This window comes from Monodelphis domestica, chromosome 3 (genome assembly GCF_027887165.1).
Source record: "Monodelphis domestica isolate mMonDom1 chromosome 3, mMonDom1.pri, whole genome shotgun sequence".
NCBI lineage: Eukaryota > Metazoa > Chordata > Mammalia > Didelphimorphia > Didelphidae > Monodelphis > Monodelphis domestica.
Window position 1 is genome coordinate 221,932,677 of NC_077229.1, and position 21,793 is coordinate 221,954,469.

Below are 21,793 nucleotides of genomic sequence, written 5' to 3' on the forward strand. Positions count from 1 at the left end.
CGCTTGTTTACACATCTTGGTCTGGGCTTTAACAGGCACAGAATTGTCATCAAAGGTCTTTAGTGTTACTGAGCTGCCAATTAACTAGCTGGGAGATCCTGAACAAATCATACCTTCTCTAGGGTGAGTTTCCTCCTTTACAAAATGATAAGAGTTGAACTAGATAATGCCAGTCTAATTAAGCCGGCAGGGCTCTGGTGGTACAGCCAGGGGGGAGGGAGGAGGTCTCTGCTGGAAAATTGCTATGTTGAGAAAAAGAATCTGATTCCTTGCCTGAGTTCATGTTCCCTTCTTACCTAATCCATCATCATCCAGGTCACTTAAGTATACCATCCCTCCAAAGCGGGAAAAACGCCTATCCCCACTGAAGGTACCAAGCAGAGAGGGCGTTGTGTCAGGTGTCAAGTCATATATCCAAGTACGGCCTCCCTGGTGCAGGGTCATGGGTAAGAATACCATTTTAGATATGTCATCTGAAACAATGCAAAACAATGAAAATGCAATAACTAACCAAATATTAAAGGATTAGATTTAAGATATCACATGTTATGAAACTAAAGTAAACAGAGAATTTTAAATTTGGGAAGGACCCTAATTGACTTTCTAGTCCATCCTTCCACCTAATGCAAAAATCTTTTCTATAATATCCCTTACTTCTTGACTACTTCAAGTGACAGGGAATTTATTATTGGTTGAGGCAACCCATCTATTGTTAGAAAGTTCTAGTTTTTAGAAAATTCTAAATTGTCTTTTGTTTGACCATTTTTGTGCTGCCCTTTAATATTAGTAATATAGCAATACCCTAGACAGTGATGGTGAACCTTTTAGAGACAAAGGGCCCCAAATTGCAACCCTTACACTGCATGTGACCACACACACCTTACCCCAGACAGGGGAAGGAGGAAGTGTCCCATTGGGCTGCTGGGCAGAGGGGCTGGTGAAGTGAGGAATGTCCTCAGGCATGGTGGAGAAGGGGAAGGAAGCAGCCCCCTTCAGTAGGCTCTGGCATTCTTGCCATAGGTTCACCAACACAGCTATAGGATATTACAAAATTAGGTTTGGGCATGCTAGATTTCTTGGTTTCTATGGCAAAGACTGGAACTGAATTAGTGGGGCTGGTGAATAGAACACAGTGAATAGAGCACTGGCCTCAAGTCATAAGAAGATCTGAGATAAAATCTGCTTTTTACTTACTAGCTGTGTGACCCTGGGCAAGTTACTTCATCCTGTCTGCCTCGATTCCCCCTTCTATAAAATGAATTGAAGAATCATTCCAGTATCTTTGTCCATAGAACTCTAAATAGGGCCATGACTGAATAACAACTGAGAGTATTATGTATAGAATTAAGGTAACTTAATTTGGTCTTTTTAAAAATTGATCTTTACTATATTAACAAGCTTGATCATCTGATTTTCCTGGGTAGCCTTCAATTCCAACTCATTGCTTCAATTAGAAGCATCCTGGGGAATGCTTGAAGCAAGCCCCCCAAAAGCAGCAAGAAATGACCATTGAGAGAAAAGAAAGAACAAAAAATACTAACTAGGAAAGTACAGCAACCTGGAGCCACTTGCCAAAAGAGCAAATAGCCTTAGACAAAAACACGAAAGAGGATTGCTGCTTTATAATTTGATATGGTAATAATATTCAATATACTCCACTTACTAAAGCTGAGATGTATGTAGAAAAATTAACCATGAACGGTAGTTAAAATCATTTTTTAAAGGTGTCAGTGTCTTAAGGAAGAGGGTTCGGTTATCTGAAAAATTCACTTATTTGGAGTACCTCATTCTCCAGTGTCACCAAATAAAAATGAAATTACTATCATTCAAGGGGCAGAATGGCATTTAAGGGTATGTATTTGGGGGAAGAGATGAAGTTGCAAAATAAAGCAATAATAGGGCATTGAAAAAAATTTTCTAAAGGTTAGTAATCGTTGCTTTTGACTCAGAAAAAGGTCACCCAAGCTCAAACATTTCCTAGCTGTGTGGCATTGTGCTAGTCACTTTACCCTGTTGGCCTCAGATTCCTCATCTGTAAAATGAACTGTAGAAGGAAATAGCAAACTAGCTGTGTGACCCTATGCTAATCATTTCACCCTGTTGGCCTCAGTTTCCTCATCTGTAAAATGAGCTGAAAAAGGAAATGGCAAAACTCTAGTATCTTTTTTAAGAACCTCCCCAATTTTTTAATAATCATAATAAAAGAAATCTCACAGAGTCAGACATGACTTAAAATTATTGACCAACAATAACACCACAAATAGAAAGCATTAGAGCCAGGACTCAAACACAGGCATTATCTCTCTAAATACAGTGTTTTTTTCTAGTCCATATATGCATGCCCCCTCCGACCCTTCACCAATTTAAGTCTAGACCAGTATTTTTCATAGAAAAGTAGCACTGGATCCAGGCTCAGGTGACATGGGCTTAGATTCCTTTCTCTGACATTTACTAGCAAGCAATATGATCAGTGATTCTCTGAGACTTAAATCTTATCTGTAAAATGGAAAACTACTTAGCTCACAGAACTGCCATGAGGAAAACCCTTTGTAAAGCTGACAGCTCTATAGAGAAATGGGCTAGTATTATTATTGTAGCATTCTAAGCTACTGCAGATGGTGTAAATATCTGAAAACAAAATTAACTTAAAATAAATTTTCATTATACTTTAAAGTATGAACCTACTTTAATTTTAAAAATAAACTTAATGAAACTATACTGTATACATTTATTAAACTGCAGAGTATTTAAGGGTATGTGTTTGGGGGAAGAGGTGAAGTTGTAAAATAAAGTAATAGTAGCATATTGAAAATTTGAAGAAAAAAAAATTGTTTGGAATCACTGCTTTTGATGATTAAAAAAAGACAGAACTCCGGCAGAGGCCATATGTAACAGTATAAGTACCAGGACCTTTATTCATTAAGTTTTTTTAATGGTATAATTCCGTTTTGACTCTTAACAAGCAAGAAAAAAAAGGCCCCCTATGAAACTCATTGACTCTTTTGGATTAATCTTCCTCCTAAAAGGGAATTAAATCAAACATCCAGGCTCAGCAATCCTTGCAAGGTCCTCCACTTTGAGACATGACCCTGTCCCTGGTGAATGCTGAGATTTAAATATCTTAGTTCTGTTGGTCGGAAGGGTCATCTGACTAATAGGCACTGTATTTATTAAGTGGTATCTGACATACCGCGAGTTGGGGCACCAACCAGCAGCACCTGTCTTGGGGCTCCATCAACTGCCACAACACCACTTGATATTGAGGTTCCCAGTTTCCCCATTGCCTGAAAAAATGCAATATTGTCAATAGTCAACAGCTTTGCATGACAGTGTGCTGTGGCAGACCTCCCTGGAGGGAATCTCCTACCTCGTCTCCAGAAATCGTAAACCAGCTGTGTCTACTCGGTGGGTAATAGCCATAGACCTTTCCAGTGCTCTGTTTCTCATCCTGTTTGTGGAACGTGTTACCTAGCCTGGAACAAATAGACTCTTCTCAGCAACCCAACCATCTCCAGCCAGAGGTATCATTGGCATTGCCGCTTCACCTGGGGATTCAGTGAAGACTATTTCTGGGGGTAGCAAGGGAGAACAACCAAGCCTGGATTCAGATCTGGCCTCAGAAACTTCCTAGCTGTGTGATCCTGGGCAAGTCATCTAACCTCTAATTGCTTAGCCCTTGCCACTCTTCTGCCTTAGAATTCATTCAAAGACATAAGGTAAGGGTTTAAAAAAAAAAAAAGATTATTTCTGAACTGAACATGAGAGGAGACTACACACACACACACACACACACACACACACACACACACACACACATATACACACACATACACACGAGTTCATAATCCTCACTGGCTTAAGGGCAGTAGTACTGTAAAGCCACACAAGTGAAAGTGGCCCCAGTAGGGACATGAACTGGGCACCAAAGTCTCCTTTCAAATCATACCCCCTAAAATGATTTTGATTTTGATTTTTTAAACCTTTACCTTCCATCTTAGAATCAACTCTGTGCATTGGTTCCACGTCAGAAGAGTGGTAAGGGCTAGGCTGTGGGAGTTGCCCAGGGTCACACAGCTGGGAAGTGTCTGAGGCCAGATTTGAACCCGTCTATTTTTATTTTTAACAATCTGTCAGGTGTAGATTTTGTAAGATCCCAGAATCCCCACTTCTTTTTAAAGTATTGGATTTACTTATAGAAATTGCCCATCTCGAGAGCTAAGGAGCTACAAGAGGTTTCATCACTTTCCCCTGGGGCTCAGACCCAAGAATTCCCAGAACTTACCTACTCATATTCTTCCATGTTGGGCTCCCAACCAACAACAGGGTTCTGTTCTTTAGGCTGAGGCTGTGAAGTGAATACCCAAACCAGGCATAGTCAACTTCCCCTTTTACCATCCAATTAGCCTCCTCAACATTCAGTTGATCTAGAAGACAAGAGCGGTCACCTTCATGATGAGGCAGTCACAGCACATGAATTTGGAGGTAAAAAGGCGCCACGTCCTTTCTGAAGTCTGGCAGGTCTCACAGGGACTCTGTCAGAGGAGCCCATTTGTACCAGAGCCCTTTCCCATTCTTGGGGTCAACCTTGTGTCCACAATGGCCCTTCTAATTCAAACAAGGAATAAAACTTGTGGCCATGTTGCCAGGACCAAAGAACAGTTTGTAACAACAACTGCTTTTCAAGATATTTTGTAGTATTTTATCTGCTATCCTAGGGGAGTCTTTCTTAGAAAGCTGCTGCTGAAGGAACTGTTCATGTAAGTGCCCAGGAAGAGAGAATGGTTACAGTTTTCTGTTATGTCTGGAAGCTAACATCCCTTTGAAACCCTTTGGGTACAAAGTCTCTTTCATATCCTCTGAGTTTAACTGTATCACTGGGAAAAGCAATGATGCGCCTTCTTTACCAGGGGCTGAGGGAAAGGCACGCAGAAGAATATGCAAGCTACACCCAGTAGACTGGGCAGTCCTGCCAGCAAACATCACCTTTGACATCTTGGATGGGGTCTGAATAGAATGCAGCCACGAATCCCCTCTGCTTTCCTCCACTGGGTGCATAGGGCGACCCAACCAGCAGGTCAGGAGCACCATCTTCATTAATATCTGCTGCCAAGAGCGTCCAGCCAAGGTTGCAGTACATGTCCTGAAAAAGAAATAGCTTTTAACTAGTAACTGGAAATTTTAAAGGGGTCTACAGAGAGTTCTTTGCAATCGATTCTTTTTTTTTTTTAAACCTTTACTTTCTGCTTTGGAATAAATATTGTGTATCAGTTCCAAGGCAGAATAGTGGTAAGGGCTAAGCAATGCAGGCTAAGTGATTTGCACAGACAAACACAGCTAGGAAGTGTCTGGTTGCAGATTTGAACCCAGGACCTCCTAACTCTGGGCCTGGCCATCAATCCACTGAGCCACCTAACTTCTCTATGTAATAGATTCTTTAATGAAGAAGTCCCACAAGTGTGGACACAGTGGCCAAACATAAATGGTCCTTATATCTGAAATTTCATTATGGTTATCCATCCCCCTTCACTAGACACAGATTTCAACGCCTCTACAACTTTACAGATATTCTCAGTGAATTGCTATGGCCAAATAATTCATCACCCCATGCCTAATTTGGTACTGAAACTCCCCAACATTAACGAGGCTAATCTTTGAAAAGCAGACATATGGTCCACCAACTGACTCATATTTGAAATCTCTCCTTCTTAGAGAATAGGATCTGCCAGAGATCTTCTTTATATCATCTCCTTAACCCAAAGAGACATCAAGAGAGGCCCAGATATAGGTGGCCAATATACATTAGGAATAGATGGACATACCTGGCAAGAAATGGTGACATTTGGTTGAGAAGATATTTTTCCTTTTCTGGATCCAAAAAAGACATACACGGACCCCTAGATAATGACCAGAAAATGGATCCGAGTATTATCTTAGAGACTTAAGTAATAACAATAGCTAGTATTCCTCTAGCACCTTAAAATTTAAAGTGCTTTATATATGTTATCTCATTTGATAATAACATTTGGTAGATGTATCTTGTATGTACCCAGTAGTTCATATGTTGTCTCCCCAATAGAATGTATGCTCCTTGAGGGCTGAGACTGGTTTTACCTTTCCTTGTATTCATAAGCTTAACAAAGTGCCTGACATATAAGAGGTGCTTAATTAATGCTAGTGGATTGATTAAAATGATATAAAAGATGGATTTAATAAATTTTTGTCTAAATTTTTCAAATTTAATTTTTGTGTCTATTCAGTAAATTTTTTATGTCTTTTCATATGGTCAGGGTCCCCAGATGATGCTGAATAACAATTACTCATGACTTTGAGGAAGATCTACTTCTCATAACAACCTGGTTTCTTCTCTTACAAGCTTAGAATGCTCTGATCATTTCCCAAAATTTGAGACATCAGTTCTTTTATGATAACAAAGTGAAATCAATAAAAAGATGGTTTCCAAACCAACTCCTACCAATCCTTAGGCTCAGTTCAGCTCTCAGGACTTCCATGATACCCTTCCTGATGATTCTGGCTCTACATGATCTCTCTTCCACCTGGAACTTATCATCTGACACATCTCACATGCTACCTTGTGACAGCTTGTTGCTCTCTTGGGAGTGAACTGCATTTGTCTTGCTTATCTTCTGGTCTCTCCAATTTTCCTAGTTTCCCAAGAAAATTACAACTGCCTGGTTGGCTGGGACCATGTGTTGTGTTTCTTCTGTCTCCCTGATAGTGTTTAACATTGTAAGATAAATAAAAGTTAAATGAATAACCATCATGTTATTAGGTGAAGATTATAAACATCAGAATCTAATTGACCATCCCTAGGACTTTTCATTTTCTTCCTTCCTCTTAGAAATAAAGGAGAAAGAATAGAAGACAAGTCTTGAATATTAAAGTAACCTTACATTATAAGTTAGTTTCTCGGCTCCCACCGAAGGGGCTCCCACTGCCAGGTCAGGCAGCCCATCCTGGTTGAAGTCCAACACTGTGACTGCAGAGCCAAAGCGACCTGAGGGCTAAAGAATTAAATTTTATTTCCCATTTGCTAAGTCATAATCTTTAAAAGAAAGAAAGTCCTTGTGCTTTATGCTGGTTTCCCAAGCAACATTTTTAGAATGTCTCCTGCTGTGATGAAGGGAGAGGATCTGTGGAAACGGGGCCGCAATAAATAATGACCTTCCTTGTACATCCTAGGTTTTTAGAACATGACATAGCTCAGTTTCCAAAAGAGTCATATGCTGTTCTAGACAGCAGATAATTGATGAACAGTTTTTGTTTATTTGTTTGGGGAGTTATTTTGGAGGGTGGGGGAGTTTCTAAAGCCTTCTTCCTCAATTAAAATGACTCCTAATCCTTACTATTAAGACCACAGATTTAGATTTCCTTCATCTTGAAGATGAAAAATTTCAAGCTCAGGGAAATAAATGGACCTGCCCAAGATCATACCAAATAAGAAAGTGGTCAAGATAGGCTTTGAACCCAGGTCCTCGGAGTCCAACACCACTGCTCTTTCATTTACCGTCAGCCTAAAGCCTAAAGTTCACTGACTACTAGAGCTAGAAAGGAAATCAATATAGACATTGGACGTTGTAGCAAGGGAAGGAAAAGTAGCAAGAGGATGATTGACAGGCCTGGATTCTGAGAGACACTGGGTCAGGATTCTAAGGGGTTGAAAGGAGCAGGTTTCCAGCAGTCAGTTTGGAGCTGGAAGTGAATCCTGTAAGGTGAAGATCTGATCTCTCCTGAACTCTCCTGGACAGCTTGCAAGCAACCTCTTTGAATACCACCAAACAAGGGTGAGAGGACATCTCCATACACTCTGGTGGACAGAGTGGAAACTTGGAGAAACCTCTTTCCTCAGCCATTTGAGGACTTAGCTGGATTCCTGTGCCTGACCCACCAAGGACTCTCTATATATGAGAAATCTGGTTCCCTGTTGGACTTATCCTTAGGAAACTTAGGTATTTGGTTTAGAGTAGTTAGATAGTGGATTTAATAACTGGGTTAAGAGTCAGATGCTAACCTTTTGCCCTTTATTCCATTCCCAAAACTTTTCCCTTACCTGTTAATAAATTCGGTTTTATTTATATGTGCCTTCTCCCTCTTTATAACCTTCCTTTCCCCTTTCCTAAAAATCATTATAACAGTTTGATGAAGCCAGATAGGTTTAGGACTTAAAAATATAGATTTTATATAGAAAAATAGAGAGCCAAGTGTCAGTTGGCCTGGAAGATTCCATCTAGCAGTTAGCAAGTGGTACATTCCACAGTGGGGCCCAGCAGAACTCTGAGACTCTAACTGAGTTGGGAGAGACATTTAAAGTTTAAATAATCTTCTGCCACATGATATGAGTGCCCATATAGGATTAAAAAAAATTTTTTTTTACTTTTTTTTCCATTTCCTTAATTGTTTATTAATAAGGGGAACACAGTGGAGTTTAACAACACAAATTCACTTGTTTATACACTCTTTTGACTATGAATGTAAACATGTCTGGGGACATGTTAATGGATCTTTTGGTAGTATTATGGGAGTGTGTTCTGCACATCCTATACATATTGTTCACACTATTTCCCAAGGTATGTTATATAGGTTTGGATTATAAATGGATGAAACCCCTCATGTCAATAACTATACAAACTGTCTTGTCTCATATCCCCATATTATGTATTTGTCTTTGTGTTCTGTATAAGTGTAGATGGTGTTCTTTCTTATTGGCAAATGGTTTAAAGCATCAATGGTTTGATTAACTAAAGATTCTGATCTCAAACAAATGGTTACACACATGAAACAACAATTAGACCAGATGGAAGTGTATATAAAAGATCAAAGGTTTAGGAATACTGGATATGATTGTGGGGCAAAAGAAATTACTGGTGCAACTGGAAATTTAAATAGATTACAACAGAAAGAGGTTGAAGGGATGGTTATCTCCTTTCCCCTAAGAGATCTCCCAGTAATTTCAAGGAATGAGATCTTCCAAGTTAAAACACATAAAAGATTCACACCAGAGGACTTGGAATCAATAAAGAAAAGAACATCTGCCTTTGTCGATGAACCTAATAGGGTAATTAAGGAAATGAGGAGGGCTATTGATTTATTTGACCCCGATTACAACGATTTTGTCCTGTTAATGAAGAAGCTTTTAACAAAAGGGGAGAGAAATAAGTTTATAGAGGAAACTAGGCAGGATCCCTTGGCCAAAGGATTATTCTGACACCGACATAAACATCAAAGTCCAGTATGGCAAGATGAAGGAATGCAGACAGGCAATATTAGAGGTCATGGGTAGACATACTAAGAGACCAAATACATGATTCAAATTTGAAGGATAAAACAGAAACCCACTGAAACACCTACATCATTCCTCGACCAAATCACTGAGGCTACAAAGACATACCTAAACATGGATGTTCTTGAAGAGGGAACAATAGCACATATAAAGAGAATCTTTGTTAAAAATTATATTCCCATAATAAAATTATTCTTTAAAAACAATTATCCTGATTGGGAGGAGATGGAAATTGAAGATATTAGAAGGAAGGTGACATACTTGAGCACAGATAATGAGAATAAATATGAGGATAGAGACACTGTAGTGGAAGATCTTAAAAGAAAACTTAAGAGGAGCAGAAATTAAAGCTAAAGAAAGTGAGATTAAAGAGATCAAGGCAGTGGCTGCATTAAGATCAATGAAGCCTAATAACAATTATTATAAGCCTAGGGATAGAAGATCAGGTCCCCAACATTGTTCCCTCTGCAGTAGGGTCAGTCATTTTATAAAGGAATGTAGGTACAGAGGTCAGTTTGCAAGGAAAATGAACAGGTATGTAGGATTTAATAGGGCAAAATAATTGGAACAACAATAATAGCTGGAATAATACTAATAATGGCTGAATTAATAACTATTCAAGAAGAAATAATGGAAATGGAAATGTGTGTCAAAATGCCTTTGCCAAGGACCCCAAGCACCAGATCTGAGCACAATGCAAGACTGGATTAAGTCTGGAACAAGCCTAAATATAGTCAGGTGGTTAAGAGTGATCAGAGCAAGGGAGCATGTTCCTTATGAAGGTTTCCCCAGTGTTCTTTTGTAATTAAATCAAGGGATAATGAATTGAGAGTAAATGAGTGTAATGGTAATAAGATTAGTGAAAATATGGATGATTTGATTGAACCAAAGGATAATGTAATTAGTGTTAATAATTGTAGGGGAAAAGAAAAATGTAATGTAAATTTAGTAGAAAATTCTAATGAATGTAAAATAAGGGAAAATAGTGAAGAATGTAAACTGGATAATAATAATGAAATTGTAAATGAAAACAATGATACCAAGCTAGAGAGTGTAAGGACCAAAGAGAGTAATGAAAAAGCTGATGATGGAGTTAAAGATGCAAAATCCTGGGAATATCATGTAGTTTGAGCAGATGTAAACTTGGATGGACAGAAAATGACTGAGCTTTATTCTGATGTTACTGTGCTGGCACCAGTATTAGAAACATTTCAACCTCCAAACAGTACAGAACCATGTGTATCTGTTACTATAGATGATCAGATTTATGATCTTTTGGTTGATACTGGAGCCAGTAAATAAGTTTTGCAACGTCTTTCTAAGAATTGTAGAGCTGTGGGTACAATGGAAGTACTAGGAGCTACCAGAAAACCAGAGAGTGTAACAAAATTAGAGATGGAATCAACCTTTGTGATAATCCATTACAGTGGTTTGCAAACCCTATAGCCATGGAATTTTGCCACCAGCTTTTGTACACATATAGCAAGAAGTGGTTTTAACATTTTCAAATAAAGTTTCATTTTATAAACTTTTATATATGTGTGTGCATATATGTATGTATAAAAATACATATATTTTTAACTTTTCCAGCTTAAAATCAATACTGTGTGCCTCAGACACTTCCTAGCTGTGTGACCCTGGGCAAGTCACTTAACCTCCATTGCCTAGGCTTCATCACTCTTCTGCCTTGGAACCAATACATGGTATTGATTCTAAGATGATAGTTTATTTTAAAAATAAAAGGAATCAATACTGTGTATTGGTGGCAAGGCAGAAGAGTGTTAAGGGGTAGGCAATGGGGGTTAAGTGACTTGCCCAGAGTCCCACAATAGAAAGGGTCTGGGATGAGATTTGAACCCAAGACCTCCCATCTCTAGGCCTGGCTCTCAATCCACTGAGCTACCTAGCTGCCCTAGCATTATATTTTTAAATGTAAATGCCATATAAAAACCAGACCATGGACTGGATTTGGCTTTTGGGCAGTAGAATGCCAACTCCTGATCTAAACAAAGTCCAAGGTCACACAGTTAGTGAATAACTTAACTAGGTAGGATTCAAGTCTGTGGCTTCTGTAACAAACCCAGCCTTTCCATGACACCATGGTAGCTTTCAATGTCTATAGTATGATGTATTCTCTATAGGATAATTCCTTATTTCCATAAGTGATTCTAATACTTATTAGGTAACCTCCACTACACCATTACATTTTCCCTACTGCCATTTTTGTAGGTGGGAACCTGATTGGGAAAAAAAAAAAAGGAATTTTCCTGGACTATTGGAAGACATAATGCAAGCTGAAGATAGAGTGGTGACCAATGTTCAGAACGCTAAGAACTAGCTTCTCTGCTGGTCCTCAATATTTCAATGGGCCAATGTTCCTGCCAACCACTATTCTTGTTTTCTCATCCTATGTCACTTATACATGCCTCATATTCCGTATATCATCAGTGGGTACCCTTTTAGACTTCTGAAAGTTAAGTTAACTAAGCATCCCCAAAGGTATATGAATTCTAATCCTGGAATCATCATCATCGTCATCATCATCATTTGTTAAAATGGAGCTTAGAGATCATCTAGCAATAATGGGACGGTGGAGAGACCTGGGCCCAAATCCCATCTTTGACCTTGAGTCTCGGTTGGCTCACCTGTCAAATGATGATCTATCAGGCCCCTTGTGATCCTGTCAACTCCTTATTTGTTTCTTAAAAGGAGTTTGGTAAAACTCCTTCTTTATTTGTTATTTCAAATAATTGTTTAATGTTGGAATTAGTTAAATGTTTGGTAGAATTTGCTTATAAATCCATTTGGTCCTGATGCTTTTTTCTTAGGAAGTTCATGTATGGCTTGTTCAATTTCTTTTTCTAAAGTTTATTTAGGTATTCTATTTCTTGCTCTGATAGCACAGCCAGTTTATGGGGGGAGGGGGGAGAGGGATAAGTGTTCTATTTTCTTTTAAATTTGCTTTCATATAGTTGAACAAAACAACTCTAATAGTTGCTTGAATTTCATCATTGATGGTATATTCACCTTTTCATCTTTAATGCAAGTGATTTGGTTTTCTTCCCTCTTCTTTTTTTTTTTTAACCCTTACCTTCCATCTTGGAATCAATACTGTGTATTGGCTCCAAGGCAGAAGAGTGGTAAGGACTAGGCAATGGGGGTTAAGTGACTTGCCCAGGGTCACACAGCCAGGAAGTGGCTGAGGCCAGATTTGAACCTAAGACCTCCCATCTCCAGGCCTGGTTCTCAATCCACTGAGCTACTCAGCTTCCCCCCTTCCCTCTCCTTTTGAACTGCTTCATGTTGCAGATGAGGACACAGAAGCTCAGAGAATTATAAAGCTGATTAATGGCAAAGCTGAAAGAGTCTGACCTCAAAGCCAGTGTTTTTTCCACTAGACCATTCTTATCTTCAAAAACAGTACTTAAAGGGTAGCTAGGTTGCTCAATGGTTAGAGAACCAGGCCTGGAGACAGGAGGTCCTGGATTTAAATCTGGTCTCAGATACTTCCCAGCTGTGGGACCCTGAGCAAATCACTTAACCCCAGTTGCCTAGGCCTTACCACTCTTCTGTGTGGGATCCAGTATTTAGTACTGATTCTAAGACAGAAGGTAAGGATTTTTTTAAAAACACCACCACCATTTAATAAAAATTTTAAAGCACCAATAACAACTACCTTTCCATTCAAAGTGCTGCTTCTATAAGAGTTCACTCACCCACCGAAGTAAGCAATTATTCCTGTTTCCAAAGGACATCCACTGTGAATGCTTCTATTTTGTAAAACAGTGTGTGACAAACAGAGGGGGAGGCTTCTGGAGGAGGTGAGTAATGAGCAGCAAACATGAGTAGGTGGAGTTATTTGGTTACTTTTTTTTTTCATGCTCTGTGGGAGCTATCCAAAATGGAAAAAAAAGAGCACTAGGATTACACTGAGAAAACCTGGGCCTGAATTCTAGCTCAGTCACTTATTATGTACACTTAGGCAAATTAATTTTCTCTCTGGGCCTCAGTTTCCTCGTCTGTAAAATTAGAAAGTTAAACTAGATAACGTCTACGGTCCCAAAGCACGATATGCTGTTTACAGCACCGTGTTTATGGGTCTAAATAAAACACAGAAATTGGCAAAATGCACCTCTCTTTTTCACTTGCATAACTGAGGAGTCTGGTCATTGAACTTTGCAAAGTTCACTCCTATTATTTCTTTTCATTCTCATAACTACAAGAAGTGAGGTCAAGCATTCGTGTTATTCCCATTTTATAGATGATGGGTGGCTCAGTGACTAGAGAACTGGGCTTGGAATCATGAAGACCTTTCTTCATGAGTTCAAATCTGGCCTCAGACACTTACTGGCTATGTGACCCTGGGCAAGTCCCTTAACCCTGTTTGCCCCAGTTTCCTCATCTGTCAAATGAGCTGGAGAAGGAAATGGCAAATCGCTCTAAGATCTTTGTCAAGAAAACCCCAAATGAGGTCATAAAGATTCAGATATGACTGAACAACAGTAACAACACTGAAATAAAAAAAAAAGTTAAGTGGTTTGCTTGATACCATAAGGAATTAATGGCAGAACTAGGGGAAGAAGTAAGCTGACTCAATACAATTTTTCACATCACAAAATACTTAGAATTGTTGTCCAACAAAGAAAATTCACCAGATGTCATTAAGTGAGATTACCTTGACTGACCACTCTATGCTTGTCTACAAATGGAGACAACACCACTGTCCTTTCCAATCGCAGCAGTAAGGGCCAGAACTCTAAACAGCAAGTCTAGGATCTAGGGCAAGTACCCCGAGATGTGATGAGAACAAACAGCGAACAAGTTGCCCTTTTAAATCAACTTTTTTTTTAACCCTTTATCTTCCATCTTAGAGTCAATACTGTGAATTGGTTCCAAAGCAGAAGAGTGGTAAGGGCTGGGCAATGAAGGCTAAGTGACTTGCAGCTAGGAAGTGTTTGAGGACAGATTTGAACTCAGACCTAGACTGAGCCACCTAGCATCCCCCTAAATCAACTTTTAAAGTGTGGAAGAGGCATGAAGGAAGAGAGAACTTCATGCATGCAAGACAGAAAGCTGGGGACCTCAAATGTCAAAAGACAAATTTTGTTATGTTGGGGAGACTCTAGAATATTTGGAAGTCATTGCTAGGAAGGCTGTTGCTGGAGTAGGGAAGAGAGTGCAGTCAAGAGCAACAGTTCTCAAACCTTTTAGTCTCGGACCCCTTTACACTCTTAAAAGCTAATTGAGGGGGCAACTAGATGGCTCAGTGGCTAATGAGCTAGGCCTAGAAATGAGGTCCTGGGTTTTCAAATCTGGCCTCAGATACTTCCTAGCTGTGTGACCCTGGGCAAGTCACGTTAATCCCAATTGCTGAGTCTTTACCACTCTTCTGCTTTGAAACCTATACTTAGTATTGATTTTAAGACAGAAGGTAAACATTTAAAATAATTTTAAAAAATTAATTGAGAACCCTCCCCAGCCCAAAGAGATTTTATTTCTGTGGATTATATCTATCAATATTTACTGTATTTGGAAAAGAAAACCTCTTGTTTTATTATAAAAGTAGTTTTGACTTTTGGCATATTACCTGAAAGGGTCTTAGACACCCAGAGGAGAGGGCATGAGCACACCATCTATTAAATTTCCTATTTTAAGTCATTATTCTTGCTAAGTGTTAAGCCCCATTATTTCTACCTCCTGGATGAATAAAAATGCTACCTGCACCTTCTAAACCTCATTACCCTGGGGAAAGCCCTAGCTGCTTTAAACTAGTAGTTCCTTGATAAGAATTAAGATATATGCTGTTGGGAGGGAGGTGGGCTTCTGGCATAGTCAGTCTCCATTTTATTTCTTCAGTAAAGACATTTTTTAAAAGCTTTTTTTTTTTCATTGCTTTTACCCAGCTGCCTCTTAAATCATAGGGTGGTTTTTTATCATTAATTACACATTATGCTCTATTTAAATAAGATATTTTAAAAATCCTGAGCAATTTATACAACAATTATATGATAATAGGATTATGAGTTTTAGACAATTATTTATTTTCCAGTAAAACACAGTAAAGGAAAAAAGATTGAAATGGAACCACACCTGAAAGCCTTCTAGAATGATATGTGCTTCTTTGTCCAAGTCCAAGTCTATGGGAGGCAAGCCTAGATCATTGCTATAGATGACATAGACTCGCCCAAGCTGAACATGGCCCAATCTGCTATAGCCTGGTGCTCCTACCACCAGATCCTCATGGCCATCCTGGTTGAGGTCTGCTGAAATCATGGACCTGTACATCAGAAGAGATTATCAATTGCATCACAGGGAAAATTTGATTTGGAACCAAACACTTTCTCCCTTGGGTTTTTTTCTTCTTGAAGACTTTGTCAAAGCTTCCTAATCCCTTTTCATCATTTTTTCCCCTTAATAAATTACTAGTAAAGCCTAGTGGTTAAGGGGCTGGCCCTGGAGTCAAGAAGACCTAGGTTCAGGTACCAACTTTGGCACATACTAGCTATGTAACACCATGAGAAATGCACAACCTTTCAGAGCCCCAGGCAAATCTCTGTAAATTATCAATAATCTGTCTAAATGATTCAGTATTAGAGGGAAAGAATTTCTATGCAAAAAGTTCCTTAAATCAATGAAATCCCAGTACTGTACTTTGGGGGAGTAGGGAAGAGTCAAGAATTGGGTATTGTATATTGCTTAGTAAATTTCTTTACTATCATGGTGGTTATTTTAGAGGGTTTTAGAAAGATGTATCAACCCAAATCCCGTTCACTCAAAAACAAGGATTCTTTGCCTTTTTTTGTGTGCCTTTGACAGCCTGGCAAATCCTACAGACACTTTCACAGAATAATATTTTAAATGTATAAAATTAAATACATAGTATTACAAAGAAAGCCAAATGCAGTTAAATACAATTATAGTGATATATATATATGTACATATATATATATATATAAATTTTTAAGGCCAAAGATACCCTCCACATACATATACACATACACATAGTCATTCAAAAAATATTTATTAATCACCATGTGCCAAGAATATCATACTAAACCTCCAGGGAATTGATGATATCCAAGCACCAGAGATCTGCAAACAAGAAACCTTTGTACAAAAAAACTACCTCAAAGTTTTCATGTTTACTAAAAAATAGTATCTGAATCACAAGGCTGCCAATCATGCCAAAAGCCTCCCTTATTTAGCTTAAAAAAAAAAGTGTTCAAGACAAACATGTGCAGATGGATGCTGACATCCTCCTATACCTCAGTCCTGATATAAAGGAAGTGTTCCTCAACCTGAGGCCTGTATCTTTCTGTGGTTGCCCACATAATCAGGAATTCGTATTTGAAGAGATCCTTCTTTGAACAGGACAGTTCATTTTACACATCAGTGAACAGTGAAGACAAAATTTTGACTCCTGACTTAATGGTGATGTAATTGAACGAATTAGTGTCCTGAAGCAAGAGGGCTTTGGTGGCTCATTATCAATCCTCTAAAAACAGTATCTTGCTTTAAAGAAATAAAAAAAAAAATCTTGATGGGGAGGAATGATAGGAATAATAATAATAGCTAGCATTTATAGAGTACTTTAAGTATTGCAAATAACTTTACATGTTATCTTAGCTTCTCATAATAACCACATGAGAGAGAGAGAGATTTTATAAATGAGAACAATTACATTGAGAAGTTAAAATAACTTGCCCACTGTCACATAAGTAGGAAGTGGCTAAGGCAGGGAGTATATATGTATACATAAGAATAAAGCTCTGTTGTTGTTCAGTTGTCTCTCACTCTTTGTAGGATACTGGAGTGGTTTGTCATTTCCTTCTTCAGGTCATTTGACATATGAGGAAAATGAGGCCAACAAAATGAAGTAACTTGTCCAGGGTCCATTGGCTAGTAAGTGTCTGATGTCAGATTTGAACTCAGGAAGGTGAATCTTCCTCACTCTAGGCTCAGCACTCTATCCACTGGCCACCTAGCTGTCCCTCTAAGTTTTGTTAAGTTAAAAAAAAATACATATAGTATAAGGCAGGAAGGACATTACTAGATAAAAGTTCAGATTAAAAAAAAACTGAAGAGTTTTGTAGGACTGTGAGATCAACATAAATCAAGAGGGTGAACCTTAAATTCCATAGAAAGGGTGTGACAGTCCCACTGGTCTCCCTCCTTTCCTCCCTCCCTCCACATTTGAAGCACTGTGTTCGGAGGGAAGAGCCAGATTTTAGGAATAATATTAGTAAGCTGGAAGTATTCCAGGGGAGAATACCTAGGAAGCCAAGGGACTCAAAAAAGTATGTCCTGTACTAACGTATTGCTGGTGGATTTGGGAATGGATCCAACTATTTCTAGAAGGCAATTTGGAATTATGCCCAAAGGGCTTTAAAAGAATGCCTGCTCTTTAATTCAGCAATACCACTACTAGGTTTTTACCCCAAAGATATAAAAAAAAATGGGAAAGGATCTGTTTATACAAAAATATTCATAGCCATGCTCTTTGTAGTGGCAAAAAAAACTGGAAAGTGAAGGTATGTCCTTCTATTAGACAATGGCTGAACAAATTGTGGTATATGATGGTGATGGAATGCTATTTTGCTGTAAGGAACGATGAATCAATGGATTTCTGTAAGGACTAGAAAGACCTCCATGAACTGATGCGGAATGAAATAAGCAGAACCAGGAAAACATTATACACAGTAACTGAAACACTGTGGGATGATCAAATGTACTTTGCTACTAATAGCAATTCTGAGGGACGTATGAGAAGGAATGCTATCCACAGCTAGAGAAAGAACTGTGGGAGTCGAAATTCAGAAGAAAACATGATTTATGACTTGTTTATATGGGCATAGGATTTGGGGTTTTGGTTTTAAAAGATTACTCTGTTACAACAATGAATAACATGGAAATGGGTTGTGAGTGATAATAAATTTATAACTCAGTGGAATTGCTTGTCAGCTCTGGGAGGGGGAAAGAAAGAAGGGAAGAAGACAACAAGAATCATGTAACCATGGAAAAATATTTTTAAATAAAATAAAATAAAGCACATGCTGGAGGCCAGCTAGGTGGATAGAGAGAGCCAGGCCTAGAGATGGGTGGTCCTGGGTTCAAGTCTTGCCTCAGACACTTCCTAGCTTTGTAACCCAGGGTAAGTCATTTAGAAAGGCAAGAGAGCTGGGTCTCCAACCAAGAATCAGCTACCCAGCAAAACTGACTATATACTTCCAAGGGAAAGTATGGGCATTCAACAAAATAGAAGACTTCCAACTTTTTGCAAAGAAAAGACCAGAGCTCTGTGGAAAGTTTGATACCGAAAATCAAAGAGCAAGGAATACCTGAAAAGGTAAATATTAAGGAAAGGGGAAAAATGTTATCTTCTTTTACTCAAACTCTCTTCTATAAGGACTACATTTATATCAACCTATGTATACTAATATGTGGGGAAAATGTAATGTATAAATAGGGGGTAAAGAAAGACCAAATAGAATAATGGTTCTCACACAAAGATTCACAGGGGAAGGGGAGGGGAAGAAAACTCCTATAAGAAGGAGAGGAAGAGAGGGGGGGGGGGTTACTTAAACCTCAATCTCAGGGAAATCAACTCTGAGAGGGAAAAACATCCAGATCCATTGGGATCTTGAATTCTATCTTACCCAACAAGGGTAAGGAGAAGGGAAAACCAAGGGGGGGAGGGGGAGAGGGAGAACAAAAAGGGAGGGAAAGAGAGGGGGGAGGGGGAGGGAACAAAAAGGGAGGGACTAAAAAGGGAAACATCAAGGGAGGGGACAAGGGGGACTGATTCAAAGTAAATCACTGGACTAAAAGGTAGAGCCGAAGAAGAAAAGGTTAGAATTAGGGAAGGCAATCAAAATGCCAGGGAGTCCACAAATGACAATCATAACTTTGAACGTGAATGGGATGAACTCACCCATAAAACGTAGACGAATAGCTGAATGGATTAGAATCCAAAACCCTACCATATGTTGTCTTCAAGAAACACACATGAGGCGGGTTGACACCCACAAGGTCAGAATTAAAGGATGGAGTAAGACCTTCTGGGCCTCAACTGATAGAAAGAAGGCAGGAGTGGTAATCATGATATCTGATAAAGCCAATGCAAAAATAGACCTGATCAAAAGGGATAGGGAAGGTAATTATATTTTGTTAAAAGGGACTCTAGACAATGAGGAAATATCATTAATCAACATGTATGCACCAAATAATATAGCACCCAAATTTCTAATGGAGAAACTAGGAGAATTGAAGGAAGAAATAGACAATAAAACCATACTAGTGGGAGACTTAAACCAACCATTATCAAATTTAGATAAATCAAATCAAAAAATAAATAAGAAAGAGGTAAAAGAAGTGAATGAAATCTTAGAAAAATTAGAATTAATAGACATATGGAGAAAAATAAATAGGGATAAAAAGGAATACACCTTCTTCTCAGCACCACATGGCACATTCACAAAAATTGACCATACATTAGGTCACAGAAACATAGCACACAAATGCAAAAAAGCAGAAATAATGAATGCAGCCTTCTCAGATCACAAGGCAATAAAAATAATGATTAGTAATGGTACATGGAAAACCAAATCTAAAACCAATTGGAAATTAAACAATATGATACTCCAAAACCGTTTAGCTAAAGAAGAAATCATAGAAACAATTAATAATTTCATCAAGGAAAATGACAATGGCGAAACATCCTTTCAAACCTTTTGGGATGCAGCCAAAGCGGTAATCAGAGGCAAATTCATATCCCTGAAAGCTCATATTAACAAACAAGGGAGAGCAGAGATCAATCAACTGGAAATGCAATTGAAAAAACTCGAAAGCGATCAAATTAAAAACCCCCAGCAGAAAACCAAATTAGAAATCCTAAAAATTAAGGGAGAAATTAATAAAATCGAAAGTGATAGAACTATTGATTTAATAAATAAGACAAGAAGCTGGTACTTTGAAAAAACAAACAAAATAGACAAAGTACTGGTCAATCTAATTAAAAAAAGGAAGGAAGAAAAGCAAATTCACAGCATTAAAGATGAAAAGGGGGACAGCACCTCCAATGAGGAGGAAATTAAGGCAATCATTAGAAATTACTTTGCCCAATTATATGGCAATAAATACACCAATTTAGGAGAAATGGATGAATATATACAAAAATACAAACTGCCTAGACTAACAGAAGAGGAAATTGAATTCTTAAATAATCCCATATCAGAAATTGAAATCCATCAAGCCATCAAAGAACTTCCTAAGAAAAAATCCCCAGGGCCTGATGGATTCACCAGTGAATTCTATCAAACATTCAGAGAACAGTTAACCCCAATATTACACAAACTATTCGACATAATAAGCAAAGAGGGAGTCCTACCAAACTCCTTTTATGACACAAGCATGGTACTAATTCCAAAGCCAGGCAGGCCAAAAACAGAGAAAGAAAACTATAGGCCAATCTCCCTAATGAATATAGATGCAAAAATCTTAAATAGGATACTAGCAAAAAGACTCCAGCAAGTGATTAGAAGGGTCATCCACCATGATCAAGTAGGATTCATACCAGGGATGCAGGGCTGGTTCAACATTAGGAAAACTATCCACATAATTGACCACATCAACAAGCAAACCAACAAGAATCACATGATTATCTCAATAGATGCAGAAAAAGCCTTTGATAAAATACAACACCCATTCCTACTAAAAACACTAGAAAGCATAGGAATAGAAGGGTCATTCCTAAAAATAATAAACAGTATATATCTAAAACCATCAGCTAATATCATCTGCAATGGGGATAAACTAAATCCATTCCCATTAAGATCAGGAGTGAAACAAGGATGCCCATTATCACCTCTATTATTTGACATTGTATTAGAAACACTAGCAGTAGCAATTAGAGAAGAAAAAGAAATTGAAGGCATCAAAATAGGCAAGGAGGAGACCAAATTATCACTCTTTGCAGATGACATGATGGTCTACTTAAAGAATCCTAGAGATTCAACCAAAAAGCTAATTGAAATAATCAACAACTTTAGCAAAGTTGCAGGATACAAAATAAACCCACATAAGTCATCAGCATTTCTATATAATTCCAACACAGCTCAGCAGCAAGAACTAGAAAGAGAAATCCCATTCAAAATTACCCAAGACAAAATAAAATACTTAGGAATCTATCTCCCGAGACAAACACAGGATCTATATGAACACAACTACAAAACACTTTCCACACAACTAAAACTAGACTTGAACAATTGGAAGAACATTAACTGCTCATGGGTAGGACGAGCCAATATAATAAAAATGACCATCCTACCCAAACTCATCTATCTATTTAGTGCCATACCCATGGAACTCCCAAAAATTTTTTTTACTGATTTAGAAAAAAACATAACAAAGTTCATTTGGAAAAACAAAAGATCAAGGATACCCAGGGAATTAATGAAAAAAAATACAAAGGAAGGGGGTCTTGCAGTCCCAGATCTC

The 21,793-nt window shown here is 38.3% G+C and overlaps 1 protein-coding gene across 4 annotated transcripts in view; it reads right to left on the minus strand.

Moving 5' to 3' along the window:
- The window catches only part of GPLD1 (glycosylphosphatidylinositol specific phospholipase D1), a 71,153-nt gene that overhangs the window by 10,540 nt on the left and 38,820 nt on the right, over nucleotides 1-21,793 (minus strand). For all 4 annotated transcript variants that reach the window (XM_056823511.1, XM_056823512.1, XM_016431749.2 and 1 more), the window contains 8 exons: nucleotides 15,389-15,575; nucleotides 6,912-7,022; nucleotides 5,820-5,894; nucleotides 4,984-5,140; nucleotides 4,283-4,424; nucleotides 3,368-3,473; nucleotides 3,191-3,284; nucleotides 297-473 (listed from right to left, as the gene is read on the minus strand). In XM_056823511.1, coding sequence (XP_056679489.1) covers nucleotides 297-473; nucleotides 3,191-3,284; nucleotides 3,368-3,473; nucleotides 4,283-4,424; nucleotides 4,984-5,140; nucleotides 5,820-5,894; nucleotides 6,912-7,022; nucleotides 15,389-15,575 — 1,049 coding nt within the window. The remainder of the gene's footprint in view (nucleotides 1-296; nucleotides 474-3,190; nucleotides 3,285-3,367; nucleotides 3,474-4,282; nucleotides 4,425-4,983; nucleotides 5,141-5,819; nucleotides 5,895-6,911; nucleotides 7,023-15,388; nucleotides 15,576-21,793) is intronic.